A 23395-nucleotide genomic window follows, 5' to 3' on the forward strand; every position below is an offset into this window, starting at 1 on the left:
TTCTTGAGTTTACAAGAGCAACAATTCACTGTGAAAACAACAAGGAGTCCTTGTGGCTTATAGTCCACAAAAACTTATGCCCAAATAAATTGGTTAGTCTCTAAGGTGCCACAAGGACTCCTCGTTGGTTTTGCTGATACAGACTAACACGGCTACCCCTCTGAAACCTGAATTCATTGTGAAGTGATAAAGAACAGAGCCACTAATCAGATAAGAACAGCAGCATGGTACATAGCAAAAAAATAAAAGTGAAATTTATAGCGGGCGACTGTGCTCCTTTGAAAATCAAGTTGGTCACACGTGGAGATATTCATTCATGTTTCTTCTGGTAAAGACTTCAAAGAAATTGGGTTGAAAGCAAAAAGGAAATGTGATTTTATTTCAGTGGATATACTGGGAAACAGAAACACATAAGGCCTGACTGAGTCTCATTTACACTAAGGTCCATTTACACCCATTTGGCAATGCAACTGGATCAGAAAGCGGTCACAAATTTAATTACACTGCCAGAGTGGTGAAACCTGGAGTCACATTGCAAATGAGAACCAGGCCATTAAAGTTTACAAACATTTTACTTAAATGCACAACAAATAACCCCTCCCCATCAACTCCCCCTGCAGCTGTACTGTAAATTGGTATCTGATAGATAACTCAGAAATTATTTGTGTTCGTGAAAACGAGAGCTAAGTGTGCACCCCCCAAAAAACCAAAAGCAAGCAAACGTTGCCTGGCTATAGATTTTGTCACCAACTTAGGTGTTGGGTTGGAGTTTCTGGTTAGAGTGAAACAAAAAATACAAGCAAACCTGAACAAACGTGCACAAAGCCAGCTAGCATTGATCTGGGAACATGAAAACCTCAACTGATAACATAATTAAGGAAGCTGCAGTCAGGAAAAATTGTTTGTGGATAAAATACTGTGTTGAATTTGATGATGAGGGTGATATAGTATGATTTCCAGACTTCAAGACTCAAAGCCTGTTTTTGTGGATACAGACTAACACAGCTACGCCTCTGATACGTGGTATGATTTGGTTCAGATCCTTCCAGACCTGACAATAGAACATCACTGTAGTTCTTTAATCAATTACCTTATGTAGAGAATTTGAATGGAATTTGAATTGAAGTGCATGTTGAGTCCGGTACACATTTCAGCACAATTCCTTTTTGTCCACACGTGGCATAAGAGAATTTGCTCACGTCATAAAATGCAGCATGCCAAAGTATGTCTTGGGGTTTTTGGTTTTTTTGCGATTTTTATCAAGACTTACAAGATACTGATGAAAACACCTCCTCTTCTAGTAACACTTCTACAAATACCTTCTCTAATTTGACAATAGATACCCTAAAATTTCACCAGTAATGTTACAAAATAAGTTCTTTAACCCACTCCCCTTTATTGTCTTTGGAGATAAATTGAAATGTGTTTGGTTACCACATACCAGATGCAATGGCTGATAATGAAGTCATTCCAAGTTTTTTTTAAATAAGATGAGAGGGTGAATTTTTGGATCCGGTGAAAATCCATATACATATACTTCAAAATGAATAATAGGTTGACGATATACATTTTCTTGTTCTCCTAAGATAGCATGAAAAATTATCTGACAAAGTATGTGCTATCTACTAAGACCTCTATGGTCTTATCTACAAAAAAGGTTACAATGATGAGTTAAAATACTAAGACGTGGACTTTGGTGCTTCAAATAGCAATCTACAGAGAACATATAAACATGGTCTGTCAGATCTAGAAATGTATTTAGAGAAGACACAATTACTATCTAGAAGACCAGAAGGAATGTTCTTTCTCAAAGGCTTCAGAGGTAGTTAGTATTAAAGTTCCTGGGTCACAGGATCTCTGTTTGCAGAGGAGGTAAGTGTAGAGCCTTATCTTCTGTAACAGGTGTGTCCATGCAACTCAGACAAAGAAAAACAACTACCATTCCAAGACTACTCTTTGAAAACTCCATAGAGGTAAGGATAAAGGTAACATAAATCCTACTCAGATCTGATGCTTATGCACCACCAACAAAAAGCAGACATAACAGACACACAATTCCAGTTAAAATGCTTTTCTACCCTTATGTCTACATAATAATAATTTGTATGACTTTGTTTTATATGGTAACAACAGTGGCAAAGTTATACAATCAATGACTTGAAAAGGTCATATTTACAATGCCTTTGTCTCGCCAGTGATTGGTGTTAATGTAGAGGGAACCAATTTAACCTATTACATTTGAAAGCAAAGTCTGCTTTTGCTACAGTAGGTGGGACAAGGTGGTTTAAAAAGTCATAGATCTTACTATAAAGAAGTTTTTTTAAAAAAAAATCTGCTTTCTTGTGTACCAGGTGGCATAATGTATCAGTGCAAGTAGTCTTTCATCTCTGGAGAACTCAGTTCAAGTCCTTTGCGGTGAAATCTTGGCCCCACTGAAGTCAACTGGACTGTTGCCATTGACTTCAATAGTACTGGAATTTCACTCTTGGTCTAATTGTCACTCTTATACACATCACAAAGCCACCTCGGAATTTGGTAGAGTGCAATGTCTTTGCTTAGGAGAAGCTCTGGACTGGAAAAACAAGGTCAAAAAGGTCAGGAGTGTATTAGCAACCTGGTAATATATCAATCCTAGCAACTCTTACTATTTATGTAATAATGGGTGCAGAAGGACTGCATGGCAACAAGGGTGCCTGAATGACGGATTGATTCTTCCCAAGTATAACACCAGACAGCATGTGCTTCCCCCTCAGCAGCATTGATCTGCTAGCAAGCAAAAAAAGAAGCAGGGCCATGATTCCATTCTCCCTCTTTTGGTGGTTCAGCACCACTGAGGGCCCTGCACTCTCCGTGTTCAAGCATTCATGCTGTACAATCCAGGGATTCACACCAGCCTCTCTGCTAGGCACACACGCAGCACCGGCATTGCTGGGTTCCACAATACAGAAGGGGCATGCTCTCCCTGCATAACTTCCAGAAATCAGATGCCCTTTTGAACACTGACACTGGATCTTTTCTGGGTGGGATTCCATGACTGCAAAGTTGAGGGCCTGAACTGCCACAGAAAGCACAAGGACAGAGATTGTGGTTGGCTTCTGTTCAGGGGCACGATGAGGTGGGGCACAAAGGGGAAGCTCCATCTCTCCACTTTGCACACCTTAGTTTAGCCACCATACCTTTATGACGTCTTCATCAGCTGATTTACATTCAGTGGACTCTGAAACATCAATCACAGAACCATCCTCGTGCACAGCAACAACTTTCACCGGAACAGATACCATCTTCCCTGTCAGAATGGCCGTGTTGAGGACTTCTGTATCCTACACATACACACACATGCACAAAAAGGGGATGCATGTTAAAGAAGCATGGCCACCGGGCAGAATGTAGACATTTCCAGTGTTGTCGGAAATTAGTCATGATGCTTATTGACCTTCATCCTTGACTTGCAATTTTAAAAATTAGGTGCACTGCTAAAGTAATTTGATGATACAAAATAGCAAATTATTAATACACCAATAGATATCGCCAGCATGATGCAATAAATCAGGTTTGTTCTGCATTCTTCTTAATGCTTTGCAGAAGACAGGGTCATATGTCACAATCTTTATAGAGCTACACAAATCTTTCCATCCCTACCTCCCAAGTTATGTCAGTGGTTGTAGATTTGGATACCAAGTGTTACGATAAAAGGACTCTCCCCCCCCCGGCCCCCATTGTTTCCCAAATTCTCCTTAAAAGACGTGCCTGTTAAGTGGTTTCCTTCTCTGGGGGCTTGAGTGAAACCTTCATTTCATGTCACATTAGAAAGAGATGTGGCACCAAAAACAACAGAATGCCAAATGCAAATTTTAAAACCTTTCCCCATCAAAATCCCACCTGGAGACATTGTACTGGCCATGAAGCCATATTTACATTCTTTGTTCTCCATTAGGTAAGGCATAAACCAGATGTTTTGTGCAGTAAATGACTGTTTAATGTTCATTTATGTTGATCAGTCTCATTTATAACCAGCTGTCATCAAGTAGGGAGGGACAGCATGAGTAAAAGAAATAGATGACAGAAGCAGAAGTGAAAAAAACAAAACAAAAACCCTGCAAAGTCCTTACAAGGACTACAGATTGAGCAAGAATGAGAACCGAAATGTATCACCTTGTGGAGAAAAAAATGTAGATTGCAGAAGACATATAGGATCAAATTCAGGCTACTTCATCCATGCCAAAACCATTGGTGAGCAACCTGCAAACCATATACAGTCAGACATTATACATATACACACACAGTAATATGCTTGTGTGTGTATATATGTAATATATCCTAGGACCCATACATAATGGTGAGGTGATGCCCCTGTGATAAGTTGCATTTCACCTGGACCATTTTATCACAATGCCATTTTCCAAGTCATTCTTCCATAAAGGACTTTTTTCTTCAAAGGATCAGGTAGAAAAATACGTCCCACAAGGGACATAATTAACAAGTACAGCTGAATAATCCTACTTTTGAGAACTCTTTCCGGTGGGGAGGGGAATATGAACCACATAACTCTCCACTCAGGGCCTGATCCAAAGCCCATCAAAGTTAATGAAAAGACTCCCGTTGACTTCAAAGGCTTATATGGGCCCGGCTGATCTCACCTATGTCAGTTTTGCACCAGTTATTATACCAGTAACCAGCAGTTGTTCCTGCTTTACACCAGTGTAAGCGAGAGGAGAATTGGGCCCAACAAGCTTCATTTTAAAAACCAATTGGTGATTATCAGCTACATTGACATCATCTTTGGCACTACTGAAGGTTAATGCAAAGGTTACAAAAGGCTTGTTATTCCTTTTGTACACCTCATCTGAACTGGGAAGCTGAGGACAAGAGAATAGGTCTAAGAATTGACACATCACTAGTTTATTTTTGGATGTTCTGAAATACTTTTATCTTGATCTTGACATAAAGTGTTGCCCTGTGTTCCTCTCAGCATGTTGAGAAACTCGCCGTGCTGATTAGCAGTTGCTGCATCACAAAAATAAACTTCACTGGGAGGAAAAGTTATAATATAAAATCAATATCTCAGATGCTTGGATCCAGTGTTGTGCAACTACAATAGACTGTGTTAAGACCTTTTTACGAGTTAACTATTTTCAGACTCCAAAAATGTATTTCCTCTGTGAGAAAGAGTGTGAAGTCTGAACTGAACTAATTGCCTGTCCATAAGATATATATATTATATATTTTTTAAAATGGATCTTTGTCAAGTAACAACATTTCAGAGAGACTCAAGTAGGTGTCTTTTATATCTTTGTAGTAGGGCTTGTTAGAGACGAACCATTTCCTGAATTTAACATGTCTATAGTGATTATTACTGACAGTGCCTGAAATCTACAGAAGGGTAATAACATTGATTTACAGGTCAGCTGGCATAAACTGGCAGAACTCCACTGAAGCTGATGAAACTATGCCAAGCTTCACCAGCTGAGGATCTTAACCACCGAGACTAAAACGTCCCAGATGTGAAATGGTAAACACCCGTGTCTGGCTTCTGTAAACTGAGGCTTTTTTTAAAAAAAGTATAGATAGCATACAAAAATGGAATTCTATTAACTCATGTGGGAGCTGCATATTCATATGGCCTGCTCTATCCCTGAATAATAATTACATAAGTGTTTATCTCTAATTCCTTCTCTGTACCTGAATGCATTAGCACTTCAGCAGAGCTTTTCTTAATTACAACTGTAACCTGCTAATAGTGTTTCTTTGTTGTCTGAAGGAATCTACTTCTTATCCAGCCTAGGCTAAATTAAAATTTAATACAACATCAGGTCGCAACAGAACTAGGAAGCAAATGACAGCTGTTTAATTAAAACCTAAACCTGATCAGATGGCACTACTGAGAGAAATACTCTAGAGGAAGAGTAGAAAACTACCAAAACTCCAGGCCAGGATAATGGCTTTATTTGAATATGAATAAACCCTATGTGCATCTACTGTAAATGTTTACAACTCATTGCTTTGGACAAACTGGGGAGTGGGGAAATATGAATGGGAGACTTGTCAAGAGTCATGATAAAGCTGTGATTGCCAACGTTCCCTATTAACATGGTGTGTGCGTTACCGAGAGTAGGGATTATTGAGGAATGACTGCCGTGGATATTAATGAACCCCCCTCTATGAAGCCCACAAGAGTGGTATGAAAAGCCCAAATAATTAGGCTTTAAATAGCTATGCTGCATAGCGCGGTGTCTTCCCCTGAAACACATGGTCATAGCCTGGCCAAGGGGCTCCGCCGGGCCGAGACTTGCTTCCCTCACCTGTGGTGGAGGTTCTTGGCCAACAGATCAGCGTAGCGGTTCATCTGGTGCTACGCTGTGTCGGATAGCTATACATACCCTACACATCACCGCCAGTGTAGACAAGGCCTATTCCAAAGCCAGAAATTGAACTCTTAGTCTCCTTAGTCCCAAGTCCAACACCTTAACCACAAGAGCATTTTTCTTCCCCACAAGTATCCGTGAGCAGCCATTCTGCAAACATCCTACCCCTATCTGCACTGCGTTGCTTAAGTAATGCAGAGGACCTTCTGCTGGCCCTGTACACGAGGATGAATATCAATCCTAATGATTAATGTACAGGCTGGCTTATTTCTTAGAGGTTAACAAAACGTGTGGCAGTACAGTAAATCTAATAAAAACACTCAATTGTAAATCAGGAGGGAAACTTAAAGCCAGCCCTGTTCTGCTGACAAATGTTACAGCTAAATGCCTTTTGGCATTTAGTTGAAATGATTGTCTTTAGTGAAGAAGGCATGGAGATGACACATTTGTCTGCAGAATTGCATTCCTTTATTATTTTTATTTTTCCCCCTGTGTGTATCTCGTGAAAAGAAGTTTGTAACATTGGAACTAATCTTTTGGAACCCATTCTCCAGTCCCATAATGGCACCTCTTAGAAATTACAAGGCAGGTTGTGACGTGGGTTTTTTTAACCTCATTAGATAAACTATTCACCACCGTTTGCTTCAGATCAAAGAGCAAGGCAATGTAAGACTATTAAGCTAGCTTAATATATAAATTAGATGATTTGCTAAAATTATTATAATCCAAAACAATTCTGGTGTACTTTTCCCTCATAGCTGAATGGTGTTATAGGATTCAAATATATATTAATGAACCCCACTTGGTGGAAAGCTATTTATATTTTCCACTACCGCATATCTGTTGTGACTCACAGGTAAAATCTGCCACTTTCTCACCCAAGGGTGAGAACGTACAACTGAGATTATGTGTTTATTAAACATTAGGGAACATTTACAATCTTCCATAAGTGCTCATTGTTCTTTGAAGGGTTTTTTCCCTAAATTAATCCAGTTACACTCCATTGACTCTGCCTTATGCCAAGTGGTCAGTCTCACACTTTAATGCCAGTAGAAGAGCAGTGAGCTTGGGCAATATCTGATTATTCACTGGTCATACTTGGGAGCCTGATCCTGCTGTCCTCACGTGCCCATGACTGAAACCAACAGGGGTTCTGCATGGGAAGGGACTGCAAGATCTTAAATTACAAATTTAGCTATCTTTAGTCACCTTGCGCAGTACCTTAATTCATGCATAATTCTGTTGATTCCACTGAGACTACTTATGCAGTCACGTACAATTCTCTACATACATGGGGGGCAGAATCAGGCCCAGAAGGATCTGTATGCCCTGCCCCCCGCCCCCAACATTCATTCATGTCACTAGAAGGTCATATCCCTGCCCCTCTACCCTTTCTCAGGCTCCAGCTGTTTCCTCGTGAACATTTTATAAATTGTATCATTATTAAGAATGATCAACTATGACAGATGGTAAATCACAAATACTGCAGGCTATCATGCCAAAGTTAAAGGTCATCCTTTATCACTTTTGTCTTCCTGCATAATAGATTTAATTCATATTGGGATTCCCAAGGAAGAAGAGGCAGGAGGACACATCCTGCAGACAAAGTTAAGGCAGATTAACCTATAGAAGAGAAAGAAGTTCTTAATCGCAGATTCTTTTCGTGGCCCTTATGCAGCACATATAAGCCTAATTCAATATTATTCTAGATGTATATTATAGAGTGCACTACTATAACACTTGATCTCACACAAACACATATCAGCAAACATGTTTGTTCATAGATTCCAAAACGAAATTTTATTTACTGTCTTATCTCCTAACAAAACATATATTGGAGGAAACTGATTCCTTAACCTGTGTACTATACACAGCGTGTGCTAGGATCTCAGAGGTGTCAGCTAGAATGGCAATTGTATCGTGAAATTCATGGAGGTCAAAGCTGAGATTTCTGATGTTTGCTATTCTTTTTATAAACTTGCTCCTGTAATGTCATTAAAAAAAAAAAGAAAGAAAGAAATTTGGTGATTTTTTGAGGTTTATCCAGGAATGATAAGCAAATCCTGCAGCCAAAGGTGAACCCTGATTAGCAGCATAAACAACATCACATATGTGACCTGAGCAAGATGCCATTTTTTTAAAAAAAACCTCGTAATAGCCAATCTGCACCCCATTAAGTGGAGGTTCAGAAAGCAGCCTGATGCACGTGGCAGGAGTAATTGCAACCTGTCAAACAGTCCTCTGTGTTTTAGCTAAACACCAGTATCCTCTGCTGTTCCAGAGACCTTTCCTGAGAACAGGCTTGTACTGTTTTGCTTCAGCCCATAATGTCCCAACAGACTTTATTCACAAAGCCAGCTGCGTTAAACATCTTGACACTTGTGTTCCAAAATGTAAACTCAAGGTTGTGACAATAAAAGGATGAGAAGTTCTCAAAGCAGGAGAAAGCTTGTCACCTGTCTGCTTTTGGCAAACCACATGTTAGAAAAACCCACGGAGGTCTCTGGGTTTGTGCTTCAATGCCATTCTGTGTCCCATGCAATAGAGGACGCGTGAAAAGATGGTTCTCCTTTTACAACACTGACCGCATGTCAGAGAACAAAAGGTAGCTGGAGCTAGAATCTCTCATCTCTATTTATGCACACACTCTCTGAATAATTTTTTTGCTGTTCCTTATCTTTTCTCAGCATCTTCCCCCACTACCTAGAGTAGGTAATCTGAATTAATAACCATAAAGGGATATTCCAACCAATCTGACAATAAGGTTTGGATACTTTATTGGGAGCTTTAATAGACTGCACTGTAGAGGAACCCAGCAGGGGATCAATAATAATTTTTGAAGCAGGCCTTTGACAAAGTTGCATCTCTTACTTTGAAATTGCCTATTCTGCATGGAGTATATATGGCAAAACTTTGAGAATTATCTCTCTAGGTAGGTATTTAAAGCATGCTTAATTATCTAGCATAGTATCTGAGCAGTCATCTGGTAAATTTATGCCAGCTGTATGTAGTAGTAAATGACTGGTAATCTTTATAAAACACATAGGGAGTGCTCTCACGATAGTAAAACTATTGTCATGTTGGACATTTATGGTAACACAGTGCTACTTAGCTTATGATAATCGTGGACCTGATGCTCCTCTCCCACGCGACTCCATCCAGTTGCTGCAGTCTGCCTACAGGCTGTGGATCGTAGCATCGGGGCCCAAATTCACACCCTTGCACGATAAATTCTTTTTGAAATGTCAATTAAATAACAATTTCAGAAACCCCAAGAAGGCAAAGCAGTATATATCAATCTTTTCTGTGAAGGAACACTTGGATTGCCATACTGGTTCAGTTCCACGATCCATCTAGTCCAGTATCCTGTCTCCATCGGTGGCCATCACGTTTCAGAGTCTCACATTAGGCTGATATGGAATAATCTCTCTCCAGGGAAGTCTCACATTAGGGAAGTCTCACAAGAAGTCTTATATTAGGCTGATATGGAATAATCTCTCTCCAGGGAAGCCTTCTCCTTATCCCTAATAGTTAGAGATTGTCTTAAAAACCAGAAGCAGGAAGGTTTATATCTTTCCTGGGTAAAGAAATAACTTTTCACAGCAGTTTATGATAAGATATACTCCAGTTCAAATGGGAATTCATTCAGGGAAGTCCTATGGCCTATGTTATACAGGAGCATAGGCACCGACTCCGTGGGTGCTCCAGGGCTGGAGCACCCAGGGAAAAAAATTAGCGGGTGCTTAGCCAAGCTCCCCTCCCCCCCCCACTTCCACCCACCTGTGGCCCTCACCAATCAACTGTTCCCTCTCCCTCCTGGCACCTCCTGCATGCCGCAGAACAGCTGTTCAGCAGCGTGCAGGAGGCGCTGGCAGGGAGAGGGAACGGGGATGGGATGCGCTTGCCGGAAGGGGCAGAACGGGTCAGGGAAGAGGTGGGGTGGCGCGGGGGCAGGAATAGGTGGGGTGGGGCCCTGGGGAAAGGAGTGGAGTGTGCGCAGGGATGTGGTTGGAGCGGGGGCAGGAAGAGGCAGGGCAGGGGTTTGGGAGAAGGACAGGGGCTGAGCGGGGGTTGAGCACCCCTCGGGGAAAATTAGAAGCCAGCGCCTGCGCACAGGAGGTCAGAGTAGATAATGACAGTGATCCCATCTGGCTTTATAAGAGGAGTTATGGGTTTGAATTTCTGGCTACCATTTGCAATTTTGCCCAGGGACCTTGAGCTCTACTGGTTTAAGAAAGCATGTCCAACCAAAAAGAAGATAAAAAAATGCAATGACCATTTTGAATCATTTCTTTTGAATGTTTCTCAGCCAGCCGTGTCTTACTGCGTGAGATGGAGAGAATACTATATCATTGCTATAATGCGAGAGTTGGTAATTTACTGGCTTGAAAAGTAAAGCCAGCACTAATCGAAATATAGGGTTGCATTATCATATGATTTTACTGCTCATCTGGGTAATCAGCATCTGTCATGACTGCTACCTGGGCAGAAATCCATATCCTTCTGTAATAACGGCTGCTTTAATGTTATAGGAGAATACTCAAATACATACATTGCACATGCTTGCTGTAGCCATGAGAGAACACTGCTCAGGGATGTGGACAATGTATATCATGCAATCAGGACTCCTGGGAGATAGATCTACCTATCCCCTGTTCTGCTTCTCCCTTACTAGCTGACCTTGATAAGCCACCCACAAAATAGATATACAATAAGATCTACTTGGGGAGGTATTTGTGAGGGGTATTGTGAAGTTCCGCAAAGTGCTCTGAGGTCCTCAGATGAGAGATGCTGGCCGACAAGTGTCACCACAGATTTAGCTCTTTTGCTGGGTGCTCCAAATGCGTTAGCGACTTGATCCAGTGAAGCCATATGACTCATGCAAATACAAATGCTGCCCTTCAAAATGTGAATGAATAGCATAGCCATAGCCCAGCCAATGTATATCTACCATCATTTCAATACAATACACAAGCAGAAGCCTCCTCTCCCTGTCTAATAGGGGCCTGGTGCTGAGGGACATACGAAGCAGACAATGGGGCAAAAGCTAGCATCTAGCAAGAGAGCAGACAGTCAGGGAGGCAGCAGGGTCATTTCCCTGCTGTCTCCCTCCCTCAGTTGATGGTGGAGCTGGATGGAAATAGAAGAGAACGGAGGCTATCATTTCATGGAGGATGATGCAGTGTCTACCCTCCCCCTTATGCTCCCTGGGGTTCTAGGAGGCCCTCTCTCTGGCCTACATGGGGACACTTGGACAGTTAATGAAAACTGAAAGTGGATGTGTTAAAGCGATTAAGCTCCTGTGAGGACACTCTCATTCAGAAGTAAAGTGGCCTTAGGTCAGTTTAGCATGCTTCACTTTGGAAGACGTGACATCTCCCACTGGAGGAGTATGTACCAACCCCAACCCCAGCCCGAAATCTTTAAATAGCACACAACCAGTAGCTCTCTTCAGTCTAATAGCCCTCAGCAGCCCTGGTTTCAAAAGGAAGAATCGACAGGTTGAGAACTTGACGTTAAAAGGGACAGAAATTTTCAGACTCCTCGTTGTTTCTCACTCCTCTTATATCTTTGCTTTGAACAGCATTTCTGAAAGGCTCTCCGAGAAGAGAAATGGAGCTATTTATAGTTCCATGCCTGTAGTAAGACAGTAGTTCACTGTCACTTTCACCATTCACTGGCACAAAAACACAGCTAACCTCTGTTCACTCTTATAAGTAACACTAGGAAGGTTTTATCCATGTTTCTTCAGGTATCACATTTTTTTTAAAAAAGAATTATGTGATTCAGTTCCATACTTGTGAAGGCTTTTTTGGTTCCGTTCATTTCTTCAGAGAGAAAGCTGCAAAGTGGCATTAGCAAATAGCTGTTGGCACATTTGCTCTCTCTCTCTCTCTCTCTCAGCTCAGATTTCCAACTGCTCAGAGACTTCCCACCCCTCGAGGTCATGGTCAACCTGACTGCAATCTCCAAGTGATTCACTGACACCTGAGCACAGAGAGTGTAAAACAGGGACAAATCAGAAGGGTAGCATTTTACACGCACTTTTGCACAGGTGTAAATGACTGCCCAAAGCGCACAGGGAGAATCAGGCCCCTGAAGACTACAAAGGAAACTGGATTTTCTACAGTCCTGAAAATGCTGAGGAGGAGAAGAGGGTGAGTTCATGCCCTGCATCTTGCGTGTCAGAATACCTCAAAATATCAGAGAATGAATCTGATGCTGATAATACAGCCAAGAATCTTAGAACAGAGCCATAGTCTCTCTCTAGATATGGAACTATATCCTTAGATCTCCCAAATCTACCTCAATCACAAGCCCTCTTCCATAAAAAATATATGATTAGTAATGTTTTTATAATTAAACTGTCTTTAGTAACGGATGCAATTCTTTTGTGTTCGGAAACGGAATGATCATATCCTTAGCATATAAATTGTGAAGAAAAAAAGTCAGTTCTTAATAACATTATTTGGAAATGAGATTATAGAATATATATTTTTTAAAGTAACTCTAAATTGTTGCAGTATCAGGATGTCAGACTGCAAGCTCTTCAGAGATTGGGACTGTCTCTCACTAGGGATGCTTGCAGGGTTGTTGTAGTCATATTAGTCCCTGGATATTAGAGAGATTAGATATTAGAGAGACATGGTGAGGTTAATCTCTTTTATCAGAGCAACTTCTGTTGGTGAAAGATACAAGCTTTCAAGCCACACAGAGCTCTTCTTCCAGTCTGGGAAAGGTGCAAAGAGTGTCACAGCTAAATACAGAGTGGAACAGATTGTTTAGCATAAACAAATCAAAGCGGGCCCCGGACTCTGCTATGAGAACAGGTGCAAAACCTGCAGACAAATCTCCACTGCTACAATGATCATTACTCCCCACAACACACCTTTCAAGATCCATAGGTCTGACACATGCCTATCAACATGGGGTGTACCTCAGCCAGTGCACTAAATGCTCCAAATACAACTATGTGGGTGAAACCAGACAATCACTGAGCTCTCAAATGAACTCACACTGAAAAATGATAAGAAACAAAAACACCCTATCAACTGTGGGCGAACACTTTTCACAGGATGATCACTGCATTTCTGACCTCTCAGTCCTCGTCTTCAAAGGAAACCTGACAACACTTGCAAAAGATGAGCTTGGGAGCGTAGATGCATAACTTTGCTAGACACTAAACATCATGGTTTTAATAAAGACACTGGATCAGGGCCGGTGCAAGGAGGTTTCGCGCCCTAGGTGAAACTGCCACCTTGCGCTCCCCGCCTCCCCACCTTGCGGCAGCTCCCCACCACCCCTTCCCTCCCTCCCCTTGGCCCGGGGAGCCCTCCCTGCGGCAGCTCCCTGCCGCCCCCTCCCTCCCTCCCTCCCCTCAACCCGGGGAGCCGCGTGCAGCAGCTCCCCACCCCAGCTCACCTCTGCTCTGCCTCCTCCCCGAGCACGCCGCCGCTTCTCCCGCCTCCCAGGCTTGCGGCGCCAATCAGCTGTTTGGCGCGCAAGCCTGGGAGGGAGAGAGAAGCAGAGCGGGGCGGTGCTCAGGGGAGGAGGCGGAGCAGAGGTGAGCTGGGGAGGGGAGCAGTTCCCCTGTGCACCCCCCTCGCCCCCACTGCCCTGCCCCAGCTTACCTCTGCTCCACCACTGCCCCCAACCACTTGGCGCCCTAGGTGACCGCCTAGTTCGCCTAGTGGTTGCACCGGCCCTGCACTGGATTTATGGCTCATTACAACAATCTGCAACCCACTAACTCCCCCTTTTTGTCCTACGACTGCTAGGTGTTAAGGGACCACTTCACCTTGAATGGATTCTTAGAATATGTGTTAACTACATATGCTAAACACTCTGTTTCACCTTGTATTTAGCTGTGGCACTCCGGGTACCTTTCCCAGCCCTGTTGTAGAGCTCTGTGTAGTTCAAAAGCTTGTCTCTTCCACCATCAGAAGTTAGTCCAATAAAAGATATTATCTCACCCACCTTGTCTCTTCCTATGTATCTGCAGCACTTTGCACAGTGGGGCCCTGATCTCAGATGGGACCTCTAAGTGCAACTGTAATATAAATTTTTAAAAAATGATAATAATGCCAAACTACAGTATACATCTCTTACATAGCCACTTCTTGCTCTCACAAGTAGACAATATTCGAAACATTGCCATTAATTACCCTTTTTCTGTCTTCACTTAAAAAATGGAATTTTGAAAGCCGTGCGATGTTGCTCACAATAACTCTGATGTCAGAGACGTACCCCAGCGTAATGCAATGGCGCGCCTCATCTGCTTCACATCAAAGACCTGCCTGTATCAGACATAGTGAAAAAACCAGTAGTGTAGATTTGTAGCCAGGTCAGGCAGCACTAGCAGCAGCCTTCACCATTCACTGCAAACTCAATGGCTTCCTCATACCTTAGCCATTGTATTTTGGGGGGGCGCATTCTTCAAATGTATGCTGCTCTTACGTGTTTTGCCCCTCCACCCCTCTATGAAATGTTTTCTCACTCTCTATGTCCATTTTATCTCCTAGCCTTTGAAATCCACGTTAAAAGTCATTTCCTCCATGCAATGTGTTAGCCTTACACTTGCCTGAGACTTTCTCTGGCTTTTTGCTCTGATACTAATTATTTCCACTCCTCTAATGTGATTTCTTGTACAGTGTATTGGTTGCACCCCACAGATAATTTTCAAATTCCATTTAATGAAGATTTTTTCACTTCCCAATATTCTTTCTTGGCCTGATTTTTTCTAAGTTTTTGTTTTTGCAGACTCCCTCACCTTGCACCTACTCAAGTATTTGCTTGTTCAGTCATGTCCCTACATCTGATTATCTCTTTCTCTTCTCCATTTTTATTAGGAATGACCTCAATTTTGTTCAAGTTCAGGGTGAAGTCCCACTTCCCTGATTTCCATGATTGAATTTCTCAGTGAACTCCTATGTTGTATACGTGTTTCCTGTGGAAAAAGATAATATCATCTGTGTGGTTCAGAACTGTTCAGTCACTTCTTTTTAGAATATCAATATTTTTCCATGTGTCTTCAGCATCTGGGAGATAGTTTCTCAAAAAGTTGCAGAACTTTTCCAGATCTTTGTGGAGACTGTTGGCCTGATTCTGTTCTCAGCTATGCTGGTATAAATCGGATGTAATTCCACTGAAGAACATGAAGTTACACCAACGTAGAAACAGAGTGACATCAGAATCACACCCTGTTGTCTGTTCTAACAATTATATGGTGAATGTTTTATTTAGACAAATCTCACATTCCTCTAGCCTTTGATTCCGTAAAATTCAAATACGGATTCCTATTCCTTTCCTCTTGAATGGCCTTCTTTGCATAGCCAGTGAATGCCTAACATGTCTTTGAGACAGTTAATTTATTGGTTGATTAGCTGAAATTCAGTTGTACAGAAAGCCATTAATTCAGAAATCATGAGAAAACACAGTAGACTTCAAACAAAAGGCTGGTAAGTCTTTCATTCCTTGGGTATCATCTGTTACCTTTCTTAAGTGAAAAATGATAACATTTACTCCCATGCCACAGATGGCTGAATATACTCAGGGGAAAATCACAGAAGACCTCACAAAATTAAACTTTTGTAAAATGTTACATTTTGAAATGGCGTCTGATATCTCAAAGGAGGGATGTAATACAATAGAACGAGAAGACAACTGTAGGCAGGTTGATAACATATGTTTCTGTCTAAGAAGTGAAAATAGAAAGTGACTGTACCCATGATTTTTGATAGAATCATCATATTGCAAAGAGCCAAATGTCTTGTTATTCTATAAAAGCACATGTCTACTTTAAAAAAATCACAGTGTGTTTCTGTGACAAAGATTGCTAACAGAATTCTTTATCCTACCCACCAGCCCCAAAGCCTTCTTCCAAGGAGGGACTTTAAAACTGTTCTAATCTTGTTTTTCTCCTGTATAACTGAATCTACAGTAAGTACTTGGCAAAATAGCAGTGTTGCCAAAAATTATCCCCTGACTGATATTACTAGGCTGGCAGAAGTGTCTGGTAAATTTGGCCTAAGTATCTGCAATCCAAAGAAATGATACATCAATGAGTTTGAGAACATGGTTGGACAAAGAGTGTCTGGATGATGAGAAGTATCAGAGGGGTAGCTGTGTTAGTCTGGATCTGTAAAAGCGGCAAAGAGTCCCGTGGCACCGTATAGACTAACAGACGTATTGGGGCATAAGCTTTCGTGGGTGAATACCCACTTCGTCGGATGCATGTAGTGGAAATTTCCAGAGGCAGGTATAAATATGCAAGCAAGAATCAGGCTACGGATAACAAGGTTAGCTCAATCAGGGAGGATGAGGCCCTCTTCTAGCAGTTGAGGTGTGAACACCAAGAGTTGCTGAGAATTCAGGATCATAGGAGATTAAGAGTTTGATTTTCATTTACGTTAAGGCCCTTTTACATCACTCTGGCCATTACTGGCCATTCTTATTCACACTAAAGACCCTTTGCACTACTAGCATAGTAACGATCAGGCCCAAGAATTTTGGAATTGGAATTTTGTTACCCCTTGGCTATGATGTAACATCATCATTCTTCAGAGCTCAAGAATGTTACATCACCGTTCTGCATTAGCCTTTCATTGTGAGGCTGAAAGAGTTGGTCAAAGATTTCACACCACTTTATCCTGCTTGACGATGGGTAAATTTTGGAAGTCAAACATGAAGTGTTTTTGCTCTTCTCATAGACAGGACAACACAAGCTAAGAAGACAAATACCAGCTCTTCAAGTGGTATGAAAATAGCTTCAGAGGGCTATGACAACCATATGAAACATGTTGATCTGGGTTTGATTTTTTTTAATGTGATGCTGACAGTCAACTTGCTGCCTAGAGGTTATATTCTATTACAAGTACTTGAAGCGAGCTGTAGCTCACGAAAGCTTATGCTCAAATAAATTGGTTAGTCTCTAAGGTGCCACAAGTCCTCCTTTTCTTTTTGCGGATACAGACTAACACAGCTGCTACTCTGAAACCTTTTATCTAAATTGGAATCATAGTTCTTTCTTTATTCTACCCATGAGGATAATTGTACTGGGGTTTTTTTTTCCGGTGATGTTTTAAGTGAACTCTGATATTCATTGATATTCATATATAATGCAATCTGACAAAGACTATTACAGAGAAGAACCAGGAATAAAACGGTGATGTTATTTCTTTCTTATAGCAGGCAGAAACATGGATGCAACAGAATACAAGGCATGAGTCTCTTCGCTGGCCAGATTGGGACTGAAACTTTTGATGCGCTCTGAAGCCAGAGGGTAACAACACCTGTCTGAGACATAGCTGACCTAAGATTCACTGAGTATGAACATTTCACAACGTTTTCTTTTGACAACTTTGTTACCAGGCAGCAATTGCATGCCACAGCTTCCCCCTCTTCAGTAGCGTTTCTATAACAGGACTTTTCTTGTTCTCTAAATATCTTACACAGCGAACCAGGAGCTGCAAACCCTTACTCCTATTAATTGTTATCATTTGTATTACCATACACGTATGATCGTCACAGTCATGGATCAAAACCCCATTGTGCTAGGCACTACGTTTAATACTATGGTTTGCAGGAGGTCAGACTAGATATGGTGATACCTTCAGATGGGAGTAAAGTTAATATTTGGGAGTCTGAATTTGCAGGATCGGGCTTAAACTATAATTTGAACGTATTCTGAAATATTCTATATTCACTGACTTTCATCCAGGATCTCCGAGTTCTTTTGCCTGGGCTGTTCACTTGTGAAAACATGCAAGAAACTCGAATTTGATATAAAGATTTTGCTATAAAAGGCAGACCTGAATTCGATATAAAGATTTTGCTGATATATTGCCTGTGAGGCAGTCATTTATTATATAAGCACTGGAAAGGGTGTTTTGGTTTTAGCTTTTTTCTTCTTTTTTGAATGGACTGCCAGAGGATTTTTCTGATGGCAATTGCTGTGAATTAGTTTGCAATTCTGTGTCTGTGAATGCTTGAAAAACAAATTAATCCACGGGATTTCATTCATAAAATGTTATTCACTTCATGCATTCATTTTTTCATTTGAGATTTCCTCAGCACAGCACTTCAGAGGATGCACAACTCTGTAGGACAGTAGCACACTGTAGATGATTATTAATGATTAAAATTTCCAAGCCTGGTATCATGCATGAATCTCCTTGTTCTTTTCTCTCTAACACCACAAGGAGGGTAGTGCTGTGCAATTGCCCAGCCATTCTGAGGGCTCTCGTGTGGAGTATTGCGAAATACTGTTCTATTGCACACCCTTCCCTGTCCATTATACACCTAAGTATGTGCCTCAGGGGAAGATAGTGAGACAGTTTTGGTTGCAGTGTAATCCATATGCTGACAGCCTGCAGCTCTTCACCCTCCTTGCATCCGACCTAGATGGTTTGGTTATTCAGCATGCCCAGGGCCCAGCTGAGACTGGCGGCTGAATGAGAGTTAGCTGGCTGACCCTCCGACTGGATAAGACAAAAGTTATCCTGGTTGGCTGTCACCACTGGAGACAGCAGAAATATCTGCCTGTTCCATTAAGAGATGGGTGGTTCTGTCCACCATTTATTATTTGGGTTTACAAGCCAGGAATCCCCAACTACTTCTTGATGTCGAGAAAACAACAGTGGTCAAGAGTGCTCCCCACCCCGCAATTTACATGCAGTAATTAGATTGCATCCTTTCCCCCTCAAATACAGACCTCACTACATTCATCCACGTCTGTTCCCTCCTGACTGGATTACTACAGGATGCTCTATATGCAGACCACTTGGAAACTTCAGCTGGGCAGAATGCAGTGGCCTGCTTACTTCACAGTGCTTCGTGCATGGAACACATGACTTCTATGTTCCATAGACTGGATGGGCTCACAGACAATGCTGGATGTTGATTTTGCTCTATAAAGCCCTCTTTAGAGTGTCTAAATTAGAGCTGGGAGCAAGCCTCCCAGCCCGAGTAGACAGACTCGCACTAGCTTGGCTCAAGCTAGCACTCTCAAAATAGCAGGGTGGGTGCTGTGGCTCCAGCAGAGACCTGGGCTAGCCACCTGAGCTCAGAGCCAGGAGATGGGGTGGACTTGAGACCCCAAACTGCAATGTCAGTACTTCTATTTTTAACACACTAACTCAAGCTGAGCTAGCGCGAGTCTCACTCCCAGCTGCAATGTAGACATACCTGTCGGGTCGGTAGAGACCATCACCCATTTGTATTCTAATTGGGCACCTGAGACCAGCTTGCATGCCATCCGTCCCTAGATGTGTTCATCCAACAGCTGGTGAGAGAAAGTTACAAAACACTGCACATTTTTCAGAAGAGGTGTGTTGAGGAGGAGATTGGGGTTTGTTGTGGGGAAGCTTTTATCATCATTAACTGACGTGCTCAGATGATGCATATAACTTTATAGTTATTTTTCTGTCCAGGTGCCTAGTGGGGCTGGTATGAGCACTGGTATAAATTGTGGGGAAAAAAGTAATAAATGAGCAATGATTTAGTAGATTAAACCTCCAGAACAGTCAGACAGCTGTTTCAACATACTGTATTTGATACAGTCTTCATGGCCAATATGTTGAAACAGCTGTTCTTATACGTAAGGTAAGTTTGTCCTATATGTTTACGTTTTGTAGTGGGAATATTCTAGACCTGATGCTCCTCTCACTAAGTGCCCGTCTACACTGCAATTGGGGGCGTGACTGGGTAGGCATACACATGCTAGCTTTAATCTAGCTAGCATGACTAAAAGTGCCAGTGAAGACACAGGCTTCAACATGAACTGCACAAGCCCACCTGGGCCCCTGAGTATGCACTTGCTTTGCTAACTCACCTAGCTGCCACACCTTCACTGCTGTTTTCAGCTGTGCTAGCTAGATTAAAGCTAGAAAGAGTATAACTATTTGAGCTGCAAGCATACCGCCGATTGCAATGCAGACATATCCTTAATCAGGAGTGACACCAAATGAAACTCCTCTGATCAAAGAGTCTGAGCTTTTGTGCATGTGTTTAGTGATTTATTCTGCCGCACTAATGGATTTAAATAATGAGACTGAGGGGCCAGATCACCAGTCCTACTTTGCCCCTCTGCACAATGTGACAGATATCCACGTTGTTGAATATAGCAAGATGTTTGAGAAATGGATGAATGATGCTTTCTTGCATGTACGACAAATATCAGTGGTTCCTCAAATGAGACCCTGGCAGGTTCATTGATGGCTTCTAGTGGGCTGGTGTAACAGGGCGCACTCACCTCTTGTGAGCGGCCCCTTAGCTGACTGCGTGTGACAGCTCGCGCTCTCTCTCTGTGTGATGTGACTGTGGTGACTCAGTCCTCCGGCCAAGTCACACACAGTCTGTCTGTGTGATGAAAGCAAAGCAAAGTCCAACAGGGGTCTCTCTTCGTGCCCCCGTAATGTCTCCCACAAGTTGTCCCTGCTCCAGGATAGAGCAGTTCCCAGGGCTCCCTCCTTGCAACAAAGTCTTCTCCCTCTTAGGGCCTTTCTGGCCACAACTCTCCATCTGGGCTGCTGCAGTTCAGTTCCTCTGGGGGTGCCTCAATGTCCAGGCCACTTCTCCCAGTGGCTAATGGAGGTGGGAGGGTCCCAGGCCTGCCCACTACTCCAGGTCCCAGCCTGGGGACCCTGTAGATAGCAGCTGTCGCTGTCTCCCTTTATCTTAGTCATGCCGCTGCTCTAATTCTCTGAGCCACTTCCCCATGGCCCTGTGCCGTCTTCACCCTTTCGTCAGGGTCTGGTCCTGATGGAGTCCCAGCAACCAGCTCAGGGCTCCTTCTCGCTCTCCCCGGCTTCTGGCAGCACTACCGCATACGCGGTCCTGCAGCTCTCTCAGCCAGCCACACACCGCCTGCGCTCCTCCAGCTCTAGCAAAGAACTGAACTCACTTTTGCCCTGCAGCTCTTCTTATACTGACCTGCTGGGCCCTGATTGGCTGCTTCTCACACAGCCGCTTTAGGCAGCTTGGAGGACCTCTCTACTGCCCTTTTCTGGGGCGGGGTGTGGCAGGACCACCAGGCCTCCAGCAGCGGGGGCTTAGTCCACCCCGTTACAGCTGGCTAGTCAGGTGCTGTCTCTCCTTGTTTCTGGCTGCTATATCACAATAAAGACAACTCAACATACCCAAAGGTTGTTATAAAGAGGAGGGTGATAAATTGTTCTCCTTAAGCACTGAGGACAGGATAAGAAGCAATGGGCTTTAATTGCAGCAAGGAAGATTTAGGTTAGACATTAGGAAAAACTTCCTAACTGTCAGGGGAGTTAAGCAATGGAACAAATTACCTAGGGAGGCTGTGGAATTTCCATCACTGGAGGTTTTTAGGAACGGGTTAAACAAACACCTCTCAGGGATGGTCTAGATAACACTTAGTCCTGCCACAGTGCAGGGGACTGGACTTGATGACTTACTGAGGTCCTTTCCAGTCCCACATTTCTATGATTCTATGAAACTGTTCCCAAACATTAACTGTCCCATGCGAGCAGTTGATGCATTACCCACTTGGATTCATTTGTCTGTAGAGGTAGAGTTGATTTGCAGGATCACACAGGGAAGGAGGGGTGTCTATGAGACAATCATTCTAATGGAGATGTATCTCGCACAATGAAAAAATTCAAGAATCCCTGCAGACGCTTCCGTTCTGTGAAAAGCAGGGCAGCTCTATACAGTTTTCCATCACGTTCTGCTCTCAGTTCCACCAGTGTAAATCTATTGAAATCAGTGGAGTTACTACAGTGCCTGAGAGGGGAATCTGGTCCACTGACTGCTGTACTATTATACTACAGCTGATTAATGTTCTTGCCCTCTGGCATCTGTCAAAAATATATGGAAAACAGCTGTAGACATTGGGCTGTTTTAAACTGGTAGGCAAGAGTCCACTCTGGGTCACATATGTGCCTCCCCACTCCTGGGGGATTTACAGGGCTTTCATATTAGTTGTTTCAAGGAGACAGAAATGGCCCATGAGGTCACATGCCTAGACAGACTACTTTCATTTTGTAATGCCATCCAATAGTAAACAGTTGACAAAAATGGAAAGACTTCCTTATACGGAGGCAGCATATGGCTTCAGTGTCCTTAGGAACAGCAAGTCTACAGAGTATGTCTCAGTCTGCCTACATCTGACATCTGGCCTGGAACACAGATGAAATCACACACACACTCACACACACACACTTCCCAAGCACACCCTTCTGATGCGACAAAATACCCTCTAACCTAAACCCACTTCAGAACAAGTCAGACCTAACTTCAAAAATAATTTGCCACTTTTAGAGGCACAATGCTAAATTACCCTTCTGTCTCCCAATTCCCAACCACAATCCTCTTTGGAATTTGCTTAATTATTAGGGTTGAGTTTTTATGAATGAGAGGTCAGATCCAGCCACTGGGTGGTATAAGGAAACTGCAAAGGCCAAGCCTGAGTTTGAACAATTCTACTGTTCAGATGAAAAGTATGAACATATGAAGGGGAAGGGGCGGAAGGAGTGGCATTTGTAAATTGCATGGAGTGTTTTGAAAGAACAGACCTTCATGTCATTCTGTTTTTATTGCCACTTGCTTCCATCTGATTTTTTTTTAACCTTTAGCCTTAGTTCACACTTTATATTAAGGTTCCATTTATTAATAATTTATTAGCCCTTTATAAACCATTCATAGCTGTTAAAAGCATGTTACAGATATAAGTAGCATTTCTTATAGATGGTTATGATCACATCAGTAGAAGATGGTTCTAAGCCATGGCTTATAAGTAACCTATTGGCCAGCTGCATTCTATAACAATTTGTAATAATTGATTAACCATGGATTAAAACCTCTATTAATAATGTAGTGTGTCTTTATAAAGTATTTATAAATGAAACCTTACTATAAAGTCAATAAATGGCCAATTATTTGATAAATCGAAAGAAAGACAACACTAACTGGAAACATGGAGGAGCTGTTGTTCGTTTTGTTTTTAAAAGCACTCTTCTCCCCTGTGCTTGTCCTGACACTGTAACATTCCAATGCAAATACATTGC

At 42.4% G+C, this 23395-nt stretch overlaps 1 protein-coding gene across 2 annotated transcripts in view; it reads right to left on the bottom strand.

The window, feature by feature from the left end:
* Positions 1 to 23395, bottom strand: part of LOC102943959 (transmembrane protein 132B) — a 358631-nt gene that overhangs the window by 54487 nt on the left and 280749 nt on the right. For both annotated transcript variants that reach the window (XM_037878834.2, XM_043529414.1), the window contains one exon: positions 3177 to 3320. In XM_037878834.2, coding sequence (XP_037734762.1) covers positions 3177 to 3320 — 144 coding nt within the window. The remainder of the gene's footprint in view (positions 1 to 3176; positions 3321 to 23395) is intronic.

This window comes from Chelonia mydas, chromosome 15 (assembly GCF_015237465.2).
Source record: "Chelonia mydas isolate rCheMyd1 chromosome 15, rCheMyd1.pri.v2, whole genome shotgun sequence".
Classification (NCBI taxonomy): Eukaryota; Metazoa; Chordata; order Testudines; family Cheloniidae; genus Chelonia; species Chelonia mydas.